Below are 16,484 nucleotides of genomic sequence, written 5' to 3' on the forward strand. Positions count from 1 at the left end.
CAAGCAGCCACTGTTCATTTTGGTGAAAAGTTACAGCAATAATTCTTATGGACAGATAGGTTCAACATGTAAAAAGCATGTGACCTCACAGTCACAGCACTTAATACCACAGTTTCAAGAATGCTTATCATCTGCAGTTCTGATGTGGTTTAACAGGTGGCAATGCTACATAAAAGCGATGAGTACACCAGATGACCATTCAAGTATGAACAAGCAAGAACTTGGGCAACATCTCAGGAGTTAGCCTTTAACAGTATAGTTTCATGAAATTTGCAAGAATCCAGGAATTGTAGTCAGGCATTTTCATGAATGTCCAACTTCGTGCTACTTCAGTCCAAGGGAGAGAAGATGATAAACAGGTAGGTTCAGTATAACGTTGACATTGGGGCCGCGGCCGAGCTCGGGCCCAAATCACAAATGTGCTTTTGAAGGTGTGGCGCAAGATAAAGAAGGTGAGAAGATGTGTGGCGTCTGTTTAAAGTTTGCACCAGGGGAAAACCTTCTTTGTCTTACAAGAAGGTAAACTCACCAATGATTGGAAAACCGCTGATTCACAACATTTTAGGTTGCAAGAAAACACCCGGAAACAACCAATCGGTTAGCTTGACCTCAGCTGTAGGAAAAGTTCTGGAGGGTTTGATAAGAGAAGCCATACTCTCACCTCTCAAATAGAAGTACCCCCTAGAATAAAAGTACCCCCGGAAAATCTTCGAAATCTAATAAAAGTACCACTTGGAATAAAAGTACCCCCCCGGAAAAATACCAAATGTGTCCATACTACTTCTGTCCAAGGGAAAGAAGATAATAACTAAATAAGCAGGTAGGGTCTTTTTATTTATTCATCCCTGAAGACCATTTCAGTTAATTGTAGAGTCCATTCCAAGACACCATGAGGGTTTTTAGGTGATATTTGTAATAAGTTTGAATTATTTTGAATAAAAGAATATCTAAGCCAAAATAATTAACTTTTTTTTCCAAAAATTGACAAGGAAAATATTTATCTATTTGAAGTCCTTTCAATATTTTAGAACATTTTGAGAGTAACTGTACAAAAATATCTTTATTTAGAATAATTGTGAAACCTCTGTGATTCTTTCACATTTACAAATATTTACAAATATTTGTAAACTTTGCCAAATGGTTAAATTAGTTTATTGCCCCCATAAAACTAAGCCCTATTGTTGCCTCTGCATATTTTTAGATTTCACTGGTGGGTCCTTTGTGGTGGACTATTGTTGCATGTCACCCAACCATACTTAGCAAGGATGTGTGAATTATTATCTTCCCAGCCCACTGACCCATTTACAAAATGTTACAAAAAATGGTAGAAAATGGTAAATAATGGTAGAAAGCTGTTACCATTAATTAGAAACCATTAGAAGTATTCAATTCCACATCATGAATATTTCCAAAGTTTTACAGGACCGGGGAAATATTTATAAAGTTAAAACACTTTGTGTTAAAAATATTTCTAAAGTATCAAATGTCCTTGACATATAATTACAAAACTTTAAAATCAATTCTAAACAATGGCAACAAATTAAACATCCGCACGGTGACTTGGAATGGACTCTATAAATATTGAACAGAATATTCAATAATAACTATAGATATCTTGTTCGAATCTTTTCACCATGTTGTATTAAAAGGTAGCACATTGTATAAAACAAATTCATAGTATCCCTGAAGTTGAAAAGATTGGGCATAGGTTCCCCGCTAGGACCCCTAGCCGAAGGCCAACAGTGCTTTCAAATTCAACAAATGAAAATTTACATGATAAATTTTCTACTTGGAACTTGAAGCCAGATATCAATGAAATTGTTGTAATGCTATATTTCAGTTCCAATATGCTATATTGATTATAGTTACTAACATAATAAGATAATTAAACAGCTGCTAATATTTAGTCATATTTTCTTTAGACATATCCCCGTACCCCAAATAAAACAGTTTGGTTATTAAAGAAATGCCAGGCTGTGTTCTAGTGCTAAAATACCCTAAATACAAAGTTTTTGTTAGAGCTCATCTGTAAAAGTAGCTCAACATTTCTGGCTGCATACTGATATGTTACAGTAACAAGTTGTATTTTGACATAAGAAAAAGCTATATTGAGAAAATCTTACGTAAATCAACACAATATAAATGGCCTTCTGTAACCATCATCAACCCAAAATATGATCTTGTTTATGTGTTTATGGCATCATTTTAAAGATCCGAATCTGCTGTGCAATAAGTTGCTAGTTTTACTGTCACCGCGTGCGCTATGGCGGCCATGTTTCAATCGGTTAGGATCAAGTTTGGAGCTGTTTTTACCGACGAATTCCTGCCGTTTTGGAGAATTTGCAGCCTTGAAACTCATATTGCAAGGGAAGCAAAGTTATAATTGTTGTTTTTACGTCCAATAATTCTCATGTTAACGAATGATTCTTCCGTTTGCTGCTGATAGCGCGATTGAAACATGGCCGGAAATTTCCCGTGCATCATGTTCTAGTATGACGTTTTCTGACCAACGTGTTTTGATTATTACGACTGTCAAAGTTGTTTAAATAAAAACTAGAAAGGCAACATTTTTGAAAAAAATGCAGGATGTTTGCGAAGGGAAAAGAAAGGAAAAATCGCAAGAAAAGAAACAACTAGTAGAAAGGCAACGAGGCGTTGGCAAGCCCCCCTCCCCACACGGACCGTCCGACCGACCGTAATGCCCCGCACGTCTTTTGAGTGCAAGAAAAAAATTGAAAAAGGCGTGTAAAACGAACGATGCCCTGTTCGTAAGATGAAAACGTTGTAACTACAAGATACATATCTAAAATAGGGAATAAAAAAGAGTGACCTTGCGGGACTCGATCCTGCGCCCTTCAGCGTGGTTTGACATGATTCCGCACCGATTTTTTACCTTAAAACGTTATGTTGCTCAAAGTGGCCCGGCCGGTTTCAATCCTGTGCGTTCATTGGTTTATTCGATGACAAGGATAGAGTGTCGGCCAATCGAAAAGCTGTATTTCACAGCCAAAGGCTTTGTCATCTGTGTTTTCATTGGATCCCGGTTTGAGCAAGCGTCTTGCTGATAGGTTCACATGTGACGTATCCCCGAGATAACCCCTTTTATGGCCAATCAAAAAGCTGGAAACGTAGAGAGCTTGGTACAGCCCCAGCTTTTCCTGCGTTTTGGTAGAATATCTGCAGGAAAACTATATGTTTGCTGCTTCCGCAAACATAACTATGCTTCAAAACATCAGTGTGGCGTCTTATTTTCTCCCAGTAACAACATTTAGTTTGTGCCTTTATAGCGAGATCGACAGATATGTTTATTATACGAGTACCGCTAGGAAGTTTTGGGTCACAGGGTTGAACAAGTTTTCTAAAATCCACTTGTCCTATCGGGCAAGCACATAAAAAATGTACTTGCCCGAACCAATTTTTCACTTGCCCAAAATTCAAATGTCACTGTTATTAGTATATGCATTTTCACTTCCAGCAATGGAATTCTCTGTAGACAATTGCTTGATGTCATGACTGTAAAAAGTATATAAAAATTGCACTAAAATCAATGGAAAAATCTTACTTGCCCGATCGGACAAGTGGGGTAGGACATGCACTTGCGCGAATAGCACTTTCACTTGCCCTGGACAATAGGGCTAGTGGACTTGTTTATCCCTGCATGAACCGTTTTTTTGGACCGGAAGGATGAACAATTTCAAGAAATGGATATGATTTTGGAAACAAGATATTGTACTTAGAAATCCTAGTAGTACTCCGGCCATGGAATGGTAAAATAGCCATAAATCAAACTAACTTAGCCTACAATAAATTCATATTCATCCCTTGTGTACCTGTTAGCTCCAGTTCTGGTCAACAATGACAATGTGCTACGAAAAAACATCAAATTTTACCACGGCATGAGGCCGACCGACGTACCAGAATCAAGTGGAAAATTCCTCAATTATTCTGGTAAATTTTCATCCAAACTGAAGAATCTGCGCCCAGAAAAAATTACCATGGGACAAACAACATTTCTTTCTTCTTCTGCACGTGTATTCAATCCATTTTTCCAGCTTTGAGGCGATTTGTGTGGTCTTGCAGGAAGAAATTTTAGCGCTCGGCGAAAACACACAGGCCGCAATCTTGGATTTAGACGCGGGTTCTCGCCAGTTCTCGCCTCAAGTCTCGTCTAGATGGCGTCTAGATGGCGTTGTTTGATTTTCTGCAACGTGATTGGCTGCAAATTATGCCAAAGCATAAAAAAAGCAAAGTTTGCAGTGAATTATGTGCAGCATGTTCTCCAAATAAATATAAAACTGCTTTCAATCTCCTCTCTGCTTGTTAGTCACTGACAAAAAGGCATAAAAAGTACACTAATCTGAACATCGGTTTAATAAACTTTATTTAACATAAGATTACAAAGTAAGATATCAACTATAGAGGATCAGGTTCAGGACCTGAACCTAAACCTCTGGACTCGGACCTGGACTTGGACATGGACTCGAACCTGATCAAGCCAAAAGGTATCCAGCCCTAGGATCAGAGGTAACCTTGTCAGTTGGATTGAATTTTTTTCTGTCAGAAAGAAGGCAAAGAGATTGTGCTAACGGCAAAAGATCCAAATGGGCCAACGTAACGAACAGAGTGCCCCAGGGGATCATTCTGGGTTTAGTACTCCATAAACGACCTGATTAAAATTGTGAAGAGTAAACTCAAACTCTTTGCGGATGATATAAAGTTATACCTACCGGTAGTGCAAAAGGAGGACTGTAGTAGCTTGCAGAAAAACCTTTAAGAGATTTTGAGGACCCTACGGCATTTAGCGAGGGGGGTGGGCCAGTCGCTAGGGGGGGGGGGGAGGGCCGAGCAAAAAAATATTGAGCCAGGGAGAGGGCCTAGCAAAAGGGCCTGGGGGGAGGGCCAAGGAAATAAATTAGCTTGGTCTATCAGCAAAATGTCCCTTAAAATCCAAGAAGTGTTTCAGAGGGTCAAGATTTCAAAATTTTTCTGGACATCCACAAGGGAACAAGGGATCGCCCGATGTCAGCACTGGACATAGTGAAAATAAATAATGGGAGGTAGCAGGGCTTATGCATGGCCGTCGAAAACCTTTTTCACTTACAGAAATGTTTTTAAACTCTAGATTAGTCTGCCAGCAAAATTTACCCCTAGGGCCCTCAAAATGTAAGAAATACACTAGCGTTTCAGAGCTCGAGGGTAAAGATTTGCACATTTCCCTGGATCCCTTTTGACGTGACCGGCCTTGCGCCTTTGGTGGTCGACTTCGTGATAATGTGTTCTGGGGGGATTTAATTTTGTATTTCTAAAAGAAATGCCAATAAACTTAGCTTTGTTTGACAGCAATATATATCCCTCAAACTGCAGGAAATAGCCTTTCAGATCAAGGTCAAGATTTCAAAATTTCCCCGGACCTACCTTGCCATGCCTTGCCAGAGATGGTGTTGGGGACGTCGTTCTCAAAAACTTGAAACCCTCATGTTTTTTTTAATAGAGATGTCATTAAACCAGCAAATTTGCCCATCAAAATGCAATGCCGGAAATTGCGGCAAAAAAGCGTGGCATTTTTAAAACTAATAAAAGATCTCCTGCAGTCTGCATTCTCACGCCTGCCGCCGTTGAAATATCAGCATCACGCATCGGTGCCCCCCTCCCCTCTACAGTTTTGGTTAGTCGAATCGTGCTGTCATTTTTATTGCCATTTTCTTCTCGATTTACCCTCAGTTATTGTTCAGTTATTATCACCACAGAACCAAGAAAAAGTCCAAAATATATGTAGACTAAAAACAGTTTCTAACAAGCCTCTCAGACCCCACGAGCTTGCAATGCGTAAAGTAAGGGGGTGGGGCGTGCACCACTTCGTGGCGCAAATCTACTAGAAATATAGGTACAAATGCTTTTTAGGTGTTGTTTGGATATCAAAACAATGAAATAGCTTCTATAAAGCAAATATTTATGCCTCTATGAAGCAGATATTTATCCCTCTATTAAGCAGATATTTTGAGCCAATTTCTGTTCCCTTTTTACTAGGAGTGAGATATCTGCTTCACGATGAAAATCATGAAAAAAGTATGACTTAAGCCAAATGGGAGCGCAGTGATTTATTGGCGTCTTGAATATTTTTTCAAAGTTAATAGGAGGGGGGAGGGCCAAAAATTTTTGACCACCGTACAGTCCCTATGACTTTTTTTTCAACAAAATTCTAATGATTTTCACTCTTAAGAGGGCATTCAAGTTACAACATCCTGCTATCCATAGTGACACACAACAGAAACAGTTTGGACTGCCTGGTTCACTTCATTTCTGTGTCCAAGCAGGTTAAGTCTCAAATGAATTTTTTTCTTTTGCCCGCCTGCTCTATTCTTTTTCAAGAAAAATCCATGAACCAAGATATCAAATTGGTGTGGCCTAAAGTTGCAAGATTGACTTGAGTCAGTGTGCAATTATCTGATATTATAAGATATACCATGCGATGCTTAAGATCAAATGTCATTGGGTGAAATGGTTCAACTTTTCAACCAATGTCTGTAATGTAAGCTGATATTCTTATCCAGAAGTAATCTAAATGAAAACAATATTTGCATTGTTAGTGTTTATAAGGGAATTGAGACCCAGCCAACAAGATGCAGACAAGAAATTCTCCTTACCAGGTATTCCTGAATAGCGTTTATCCACTTCCCGTTCTTCAGTCTTGTACTTGTCACCAAGATACTCCAACGTTGCTTCAGAGAGATGGACTCGCCCTGGCAGCCCGGACTGTTCCATTTTGTTCGCTAACGTCACGTCATTGGACCACACGTCAAACTTGAACCTCTTTGTTCCGACAATCCCACAGAGCACGGTCCCCGTGTGGACGCCGACCCTCATGTTCACGTCATTGTCGGTCTCCGCACAGAATTCTTTGATGGCACGGATCATCCCAAGGCCCATCTCGATGCAGCATTCTGCATGATCTGACCTGGCTTTGGGGCAGCCAGCCACGCAGTAGTAACAATCTCCCAACGTGCTGATCTTCTCACAGCCTGTCTTCTCCGCCAGGCGGTCAAACCGCCCAAATAGGTCATTCAGCAGACTGACCAGTTGTTCTGCTGACTTGTTACTACTCATCTGGGTGAAACCCACGATGTCGGCAAACAAGATGCTCACGTTCTCCATACGGTGCATATTGAACGTGCGGAACATGGATTCCTTCGGTGGTACATTTTGTGCATTCGCCTTTTTCTTGTTCCTGGGACTTCGCATGCGTTTGGGCGTTTCGGGCTCGTCCTCCGCACCCTTCATGAGCGAACTGGCAACATGCGGCGGCATGATAGAATGGATCATCTTCTCTTTGAGCTGTTTCTCCGTTTCCAGATCACGTCTGGCCATGATGGACTGGCCCACTTTCCAGAAGGTGCTGTGTTTGCGCACCTGAGTCATGATATAGATGTGTATCCCCACCAGGTGTATGCACAGGTGCATGAGGATTTTAGTGGTGATCTGTACCGGTAAAGACAACTCCTGGCCAATCTCTTGATTGGTAACACCGACAATGATTTGGAACCCGACAGAGTACATAATTCCGGATACAACACTGAGATATAGAGGCATGGGAATGACCGTGTACAGCATAATCAGGATTTCCACACAGATCATAAAGGCACCGACGGACGAAATAATCTGACCTTCGCTGAAGCCCACGGCAACAAGGCTGACACTGAATAGTGCTACCGTCAGGAGCAAGGACATGTAACTGAAGAACCGTTGATACAAGTTGGTAAAAGTCAGTCCCAATAACACGATACAGATGACCAGGAATACCACACTGCCGCCAACAAATGCCAGCCAGTTCTGGTAGTTTGCTTCCTGGTTCATCGCTCCAACGGCAGCAAAGTAGATTATCCACATAAGACAGGCTGTTGCTATGTAACACAAGGCATATCTGAAAAACAAAACAAATGCTTCAGTAAATGATAATAATACATCAACCTACACATACAACTACATGCATGTAGCATGTTAGAAAAGTAGGAGATTCTAGCTTCTATCCACCATGTGCCCGACATAGAATCAAAAGTAGAAACAGGTTAAATGTAACTATTCAGCTGCAGCTGGTATGTTATTATGCCAAAGGATGGTGAAAGATATAGTGGCTGTTTTCTTCTGAGTTCCAGAGATACATCCTTACGCCAAATAATCATGCCTTCATTCAAGACTATAAGGTCTCATTCATGACTACTGCTAAAGAGTACCTACCCCAAAAGTAAACGACTGCATGAACGTGTGTTTGTAGCAGTTGAAAATTCCATTTTATCCATCCCAACTAACAACTTGCTGCTAGGAGGCCCATCATTGAACTTGTCCTTCCTTTATGCCACCCCTACCCCTATCCACCAAATTACCAAAGGTATCAGCTTAAGCTAGAAAAGAACTAGACTTTTGGCGCCCTTGTAAGAAAAATAAAAACGGTTCAGTGCTACCAAGAAAAAGATTTGTATTGTACTTAAACGCACAGTAGTAAATCAAACATTGGTTAAGGCCGACTTTAGACAGACAACACTTTCATAGTCGTGCGACTGTTGTTGTAGACAACGTTGCCGGCGACGATATTTTTAGGCTGTCTAAAGAGGATCAAAATAGTCGTGCGAGGGTTTTTATGGAATCATCGTGCGACCACCTCGGACCCGGTCGCGCGACGCTTCAGCGGGGGGTCAGCGACTATTCCTCACATGTCTAAAGAAAAATCGTCGCCGGCGACGGGACTGGATCATATGCTAATAAGCCTGCAGCATGTTTTTTTCTATTTGAAAGGGCATTTTTCTCCGTAAATATACATGCAGTCAGTAATGGAAACGTATTTTTGTCATCAGAAACTGCCTGTTCCAGCGCAATGCCCCGCCACCAGTGGCTACATCATTCATGATACCAGTAGTAATCTGTAATACCACCGGCGGCCACGAACGCCGGGTTTAATTCCAGATTTGCCCGTCTCTGTGTCATTCTTTGTTGGGGACAATGTTTGTTTGCAAGCAAAAGAATAGTAATCTGCTGCATGACGAAAATGAAGAATTCTCCCGCCATTTTTAATTTGCAAGCAAGAGGTCACTGTGGGTCACGCACGCACGCACCGCAGTGGAATCCTGCGCCGCGGGTGTCCCGCAATACTCTGAACGCATGTCTAAAGACAACCGTTGCCCACAACGAATAGTCAATAACAGTCGCACGACTATATAAGTGTTGTCTGTTTGAAGTGGGCCTAAGTAGGGAGTCAGATATATAGTGTTGTTGTTTCACAGAACCGGGTGTACTACAATGACGAATTGTGGCCCCATGTATGATTTAATATCTGTTTTCTGAAATTTTTGGTTTGAATTTCTGGTCCCTTGGGATTAGACAAGCTGGCTCCCAAGGGATTTGAAACCTTTAAGGGAGTTTTAAGGCTAAAAGTGTAAATACGATTGCACAAAATGCAATTAAGTACCCTATTATTACATTCTATACTATAAAAACTTGTTCTTCCAGTTTTCAAGTGATTTTAAGTGATTTCCAATTAAGCTTTCTTGTGCAAAACAGTTTCAGTTTCAAACTTTTTTGCACAGAAAAGAATTTGCTTGAGAAAAGGTATAAACTATAATTCAGCTTATACTATGAGTTATAGAGTGGCGAAAAGCCACAAGTAGTTACATTTTAGTACAATACAGAACCTTTTATAAGTAACTTATCCATGTGTTTCTGACAAATCTATGTGACTTCCAAATGTTCAGGTTTCTCTCCTTCCCAGCTACATATGTGACAAGTTTGGAAGTCTTATCGTGGAAAGTAGTGGATTTATAAATTTTCCTCATTAATTATGCAAATTAGCTGTTGCTTTGCATAATTAGTATCCCATTGTGTAAGTCATCACTCATTCTATCTACATAACAAAAATTATGACGATACGTCAACACGTTCTCGAGTTATTCTTGTCCAAAGTCTGAAAGGAAACCGGCGCCTGCAGTTCCAAAAAAGCCACTAGGAGGCCCAAACTCACAGCACTCACTCTCTGCCTCAAGGGCTATCTACCAATCAAAAATCACGACCACAGCATGTCCAGAAAACAAGATATAAAAATTGAGGTTCCGCTGCAGTACCTTAGCAAGCCGCTATATTATAGAACTTGACCTTCGTTTTCCCGACCCCTACTAGTGGTGCGTACCGGTTCGCCGAACCGGAATTGGACTTGCTATAACGTTCAGTTCAAGTCTGGTTAAAACCGGAATGTCGAAAACTGGTTTTCTGGAAAACCGGAAATCTCTTTCTTGTTGTATACTAGTATCCTCTAAAACAACACTAGATGGCTATGTAACTTTATTAATCGCAGCCATCGGGCCAGAAAATAACTTAAGTATGTTTGCGACAATAAAAATTGCTCTACCACCATAAGCGGGCCAAGCGCATGGTCGCGCCACGGGAACTTCTTTCAAAATCCGGCAACGCGGCAAAAATTTCAGGTTCAATTTAGCAATATAACCCATGAAAATAACGTATGTGGATTTGTTTATCTCCAGGCATAGGTTTTAAATCCCATATCTTCTGAAAATGAAGAAAATTTCCGAGAAAATCAAGCTAAAACAAATCACGGGCGACTGTTGATATTTCCGCTTGCCGGGATACTTTACTAAAAGCATGGGTGAGCAGTTTGTTGAAAAGAAACACCGACACGCTTTATTAAAAAAATGTTATAAATTCATAAACTTAATTTATATCTGTTTCTTTTATCTCTGTAACCAATAAATTTACAATTAATATGTAAGGTTGAATGTAGAGTATAATAACACCTCGCGCATTATTTCTACCTGCATTACAGTAGGCTATTCCATTGACCCCTATGACCCCGCAAGCGTCATTTTGAAATTTCGGACCATCAAAAAAACAAGCCGAAAAGTCGAATTTTACCGTGATTTCCCGACAATTATCATAAAAATCGATGTTACTGCACCTTTGAAAATGACGCAGTGGTCTTTGGCAATACAGTACTTTGATCGCATGTGGCCCGGTCAAGTGGGTGCGGGCACCAGATACGTAAATTATGGGTCGCCTAGAGCAAGTCGCGTCTATATGGGAATTTAGCGACCGTCAAAAACCGGACTTATAAGTCCTGACCTGAACCGGAATCTCTGTACTCGAGTCAGGACCTGAACCGGAATGTGAGCTTCGGTACGCACCACTAACCCCTACTCACCTACCAAATATCATCAGGATCCATCCAAGGCTTCTCGAGTTATACTGTTAACAGACAGACAGATAAACGTACAAGCCTAAAACATAACCTTAGCTATTCTGACAAAGGTAATCAGTGGAGAAGGGGTACATACTTCATTCAGGTTTTTCCATTTTGTATTTCAGTCAGGCATATTTGTCTGGAACTTTAATTGGGTGCGTACTTTACTCAAGAAAATATGGTGCTACGGTTTGTACTTATTTTGCTGACATTCTACATGATGTGCCCCCAAAGAAATTTTTCTGACTGCACCTAAATTTTTTTTAGGTTCAAAATAAAACTTAGATGCACCAGTGCATCTGTTCCCTAAAATGAATTTCGAGCCATTATATTATAGATCTACAATTACATTTTTGCAATAGCACTAGAGCTCATCTTTAGGTGGTAGACTGATACTATAAAATTCATCTAGTTTTGCAGCTGGGGGCTGGGGCTGGGGGGTGGGGAAAGTAGTTTGCCACAGCGTCTGATTTAGGACATGTCCAGGAGTGTCATCAAGTCTATGCAGGGCGGCCTTACACCTGCCCTGGAGTACGATAGGCTATAATGCGATCTGCAACACTGCTGACCAATTTGGACCCAGTAAAAATTATGCTAGATTCTATTGTTGTACATAAATCAATTTTTATTGTGTGAATCCGGCCAATGTAAAGCTTATCCCCCTAAAACTACAAGTATGCTGTCCCTACAATACTTGTGCCGTCAGACTACAGACAAAACTTGTAACCTGGAAAGAGCCCAGGAGGAGACTGGAGAGAGAAATGGTAACATAAAACATAGCAATGCATCCCTGTTCAAACTATGACACAAGCAAACTTTTTTTTTTTTTCCTAAATCATGTTCGTAGGGCCTGATGTTACCATCATGTTGATGAAGGGCGGCCCATAGCGATAACTGTAGCAGCATCTCTTCTCCCTAAGTCAGAAACATCAAGCTTAAGCAAGCTTGACTTCACTGACTCAATAGGCGAAGCAGGGGTTACGAGGCTGCTCGGGAAATTCCCTTCCCCATTTTGGCCGGAATGGTTTGATCCGCCACATCGCACCATCGCACATGTGGCGGGTTCTTTTACGTGCCCGGGGTGTGGCTCTCCCCAAACACGGGACCTCCATTTAACGTCCTATCTGAGGGACGACTCATTTTCACTTGAGTAAAGTGAGGAAAGTCGTGTAAAGTGCCTTTCCCAAGGGCACAAGACCGGCAACACGGCAGGCAGATTCGAACCGGCGACCTCTCGGTCACGGGTCGAATACACTACCACTGTGCTACACGGCCCCACAAACTTTAACCATGATGTCATACGCAGGCTTTAGACAGACAACACTAATATAGTTGTGCGACTGTTGTTGTCGATGACGTCTCCGGCGACGGTATTTCTAGGCTGTCTAAAGAGGATTGAACGTTTTTCCGTGAATCATTGTGCAACCACCTTGGACCTGGTCGCGCGACCCTTCAGTGGGGGACCGCGACTACTCCTCACATGTCTAAAGAGGAATTGTCGCTGGCAACGGAAGTGGATTATATGCTAATAGGCCTGCAGCGTGTTTCTTCTGTTCGAAAAGGCATTTTCTCTATAAATATATATGTAGTCAGTAATGGAAACGTATTTTTGTCATCAGAAACTGCCTGTTCCAGCGCAATGCCCCGCCACCAGTGGCTACATCCTTCGCATGCCCCTTTGACCCTGAAATCCTCTCAGACCAGGCCGAAAAAAAATGCGCTGACTTCCTTGTTGAAGGCTACATCCACTGGATGCATCTGACTCTGAGTCATCTGAGGAGGGGGCTGATATAGTTGTGGTACGGGCGTCATAATTTCACTCAAAGCGGAAGCGGGAGTCACCGCATATGTTTACCCTGTTGGTGGGCAGAAGTGTCCGGTTTCTGACATACGGTCGATGCCGGTGAAAACTAGGGTACATCTATCTGTGACTGGGTTTCGTTTGTTGCATGCATAACAGCTGCATGCATGCTCATGATAAAAGCAAAATCGAGAAGAAAGCAGCTCAGGCACTCATTGAGAGGGAGCTTGTACTACGCATCAACTAATGGGACACTTCTACAAAGTCTGCCAGTGCAGAGTCAAGTGTCTTATACAAACCCTGCTCTACACGCGCAACCTGCCCACCATCAATGTAATGCTTATGCAGTGGCTCTCACTCCCACAATACCTATACTAGGGGGGTGTAGTCTGCAACGAAGAATAGCATAGCATTTTTCTTTGGCCATTTCTGTTCAACTGGGGCTATTTTTGACGGAGGTGTTCGAAACAGAATAAGGGGTTCCACCTTGTTCTATTTGTTCGATATGACATTCGATCGTGATCGGTCCATTCCTTGATGATAGTTTGTAATACCACAGGCGGCCATGCCAGGTTTCATTAAAGATTTTCCCGTCTCCGTGCGGGCCTCCGGATGTCATTCTTTGTTGACGTACTCTGCATCTTATCTATAGGACAATGTTTGTTTGCAAGCAAAAAATAATCATCTGCTTCATGACGAAAATAAAGAATTCTCCCGCCATTTTTAATTTGCGAGCAAGAGGTCACTGTGGGTCACGCACGCACCGCAATGGAATCCTGCGCCACAGGTGTCCCGCAATACTCTGAACGCACGTCTACAGAGAACCATTGCCCACAATGATAGACAATAACAGTTGCACGACTACATAAGGCACGATCTACACACATACTTTTTCCCGATATCGGCGAGCCTACAACCTCTCGCCGACAGCTTTTTTTCATCGTCTAGATGGAACCACTATATCGCCATACGATATCGGGAAAATTTCTGGCAACCACAAGTGTTAACTATCAATTGGGTCCCAGCATTACAAATTTGTGTGGCACATGCCGTTTGTTCAAAGAGTGTGGTTATATATCCTTAAGTTATGTAAGAAAAAACATGGCTAGGAATTTGAATTTGATGATCAGATGTGCAAACTTGTGATTATCCACAATTACACACAACAGGGTTGAACAAGTCCACTAGCCCTATTGTCCCGGGCAAGTGATAACACTGATCGGACAAGTGCATGTCCTACCCACTTACCCGATTGGACAAGTAAGATTTTTTTTCTAGTGAGATTTTCATAACTTTTCACAGTAATGGCATCAAGCATTGGTGAACACAGAAAAATAGAGCCAATAACAAGCTAATAATTCCATCAATGAAGTAAAAATATATAGAAAAACGTCCTTTAAATTTCAGGCAAGTGAAACGTTGGTTTGGGCAAGTAAATTTTGTACTTGCCCAATAGGACAAGTGAATTTTAGAAAACTTGTCCAACCCTGCACAATTTGCAGGGGAAAAATGACTTGCAGAAAAAAATCAATGCACTATTTGGCAAGCTTAAGTTAAAGAAAACAAGCACTGTATTTATGATATTCTTTCAAAGGTATTGTCCAAAATACCAAAACACTGTGCTCTTACATACCAGCACTGCTAAATAACAAACAAAGCTTTTATTAAAATTGACATAACCTGTGTGCCCACCTTCAATCAATTCCTATTAGTTCTCAGCAGGGGTAAAACAACACTACACCTGCTTGGCATGTTTTAATCAGATTATGTCTCAATGAGCCAATCAGAGACATTTTTCTCCGAAAGTTGTACAGTATCTGGTCTAGGGTAAAACTGACGGAAGTGGGGTGGAGAACAAGTGATCTACAATTACAAAGGGGGAGGGGGGCGGCGGTACGACATTATTTCTGCAGTTTTCACTTGAAGGAAACTATGCGAAGGTGTTTGTGGATATGGTGTTGCTCTTTAAATAAAGAAACTAAAGTAGAATACTAAATATAATTTTGTTAGTTGAAGTGTTTTGTCCCGATATTCTTCTTAGTCTGTGTGTTATTTTGGGATGTGTAAGACCATAATTTGTTATAGCTCACCTGAATCGCTTTCTTGTGGCTGGCAGCTGGCACCTCTGTAACTCTTCCTCCAAGTGTCGAGAGTCAAACTTGGGGTCCCACCAAGATCCTGAGGCTCTCTCAAACAGAAGTAACCTCCTCCTGACTTCTGCTCGGGACCCCCGCCTGCTGCCATCTCCGTTGACGGTGTAGTTACTGCCCCTGTAGTTGTGTCGGGGCGTGCCGAGGGTGATACGGACAGAGTCCGGGATGTCCGGGGTGGAGTTCGGTCTGTACCTGCACGATTCACCTTCCATTGAAACACGTCGACTAGAAAATGTCCACCACTACAAGGGTACGTAGTTAAGTACTAACCAGACAGGGAAGCTGCCATGAAAGCATTGTTCCAGTCCGTACCACGTCTGTCCTAATAATGTTTGTACAGAGTTTTGTGGGTGAAACTTTCCTGCCCTCCCCCTTAGGCTAACTCAAGCCCTCTACAATCCGATCTCTGCCGCCGTCCTAAGATCACCCCGACACTTCTTTGAACCTCACAGCGATTCTGGGGGCAACTTCGTAAACTTCTTCTTCGTCTCAAACAGTTCCAGGTCCACAACACGTCGCCATGCCGCTGTAAAGGCGATCCAAGAAGCGGAGGAAGTGGCCAGTTGGGATCCGACCTAGGCCTGTGCAGAGTTATTTATGATCCGGCCCCATGGCGGGTGCACCTACTGCTTATCCCCCCGCCGGAGGCAAGTGGCGTTGTTCATCTGGAAAGCTGGAAGCGACACCTTACGACCATGTGAGAACTGCAGATTTTCCGCGTATGTTTACCCTTTCCGACTAGAGGAAAACAACAAGAGAAAAAAAGCGCTTCCAGGTAACGTTACTAGCACATACACAGGTCCGCACACCCGAAAACTTGGCACATGGCACACGTTAAGTTTACACTATAAAAAAAAAACGTTAACGGATGGAAGAGATCAGAATTTCAGTCATCTCAGCTTTTCTGAGAACTAAGAGCAAGGAGGTTAAAGAAACCTCCTTGCTAAGAGTCATCTAACGCTACCCGCTTAATGACCAAAGTTTTCAGCATAGGCGGAATTGTCGTTGAATGGCCTTTGCTTAACTGGTCCCGGTGGGTGTCCCGAGTGTGAAATGATCGGGACCCGAGCAGGTACCCGGAACGTCGGCGAGTTCCGATCAGAGCCGCCCGACGGTGAAGCCGACCAGCACCAGATGGTGCGGACATTTCTATAAGAGAAAATAATTTTGAGGGTGATGACCCACGCCCCCAATATGTGTCTTAAAAGGTGCAAGCCATCGCAAGGGAACTTCTCTTCGAGCACTCGGTTTATATACCAGTGCTGAAGTCGTGGCGCAGCGACGGCGAACCAGT

The 16,484-nt window shown here is 42.2% G+C and overlaps 1 protein-coding gene across 1 annotated transcript in view; it reads right to left on the reverse strand.

The window, feature by feature from the left end:
* Positions 1 to 15,949, reverse strand: part of LOC118419128 (adenylate cyclase type 9-like) — a gene marked incomplete in the record, with an annotated part of 28,897 nt that extends 12,948 nt beyond the window's left edge. The window contains 2 exon segments of the mRNA XM_035825434.1: positions 6,645 to 7,918; positions 15,128 to 15,949. Of these exon segments, the coding sequence (XP_035681327.1) occupies positions 6,645 to 7,918; positions 15,128 to 15,402 (1,549 nt within the window).
* Positions 15,950 to 16,484: the final 535 nt, after the last annotated feature.

This window comes from Branchiostoma floridae, chromosome 7, assembly GCF_000003815.2.
Source record: "Branchiostoma floridae strain S238N-H82 chromosome 7, Bfl_VNyyK, whole genome shotgun sequence".
Taxonomy (NCBI): Eukaryota; Metazoa; Chordata; class Leptocardii; order Amphioxiformes; family Branchiostomatidae; genus Branchiostoma; species Branchiostoma floridae.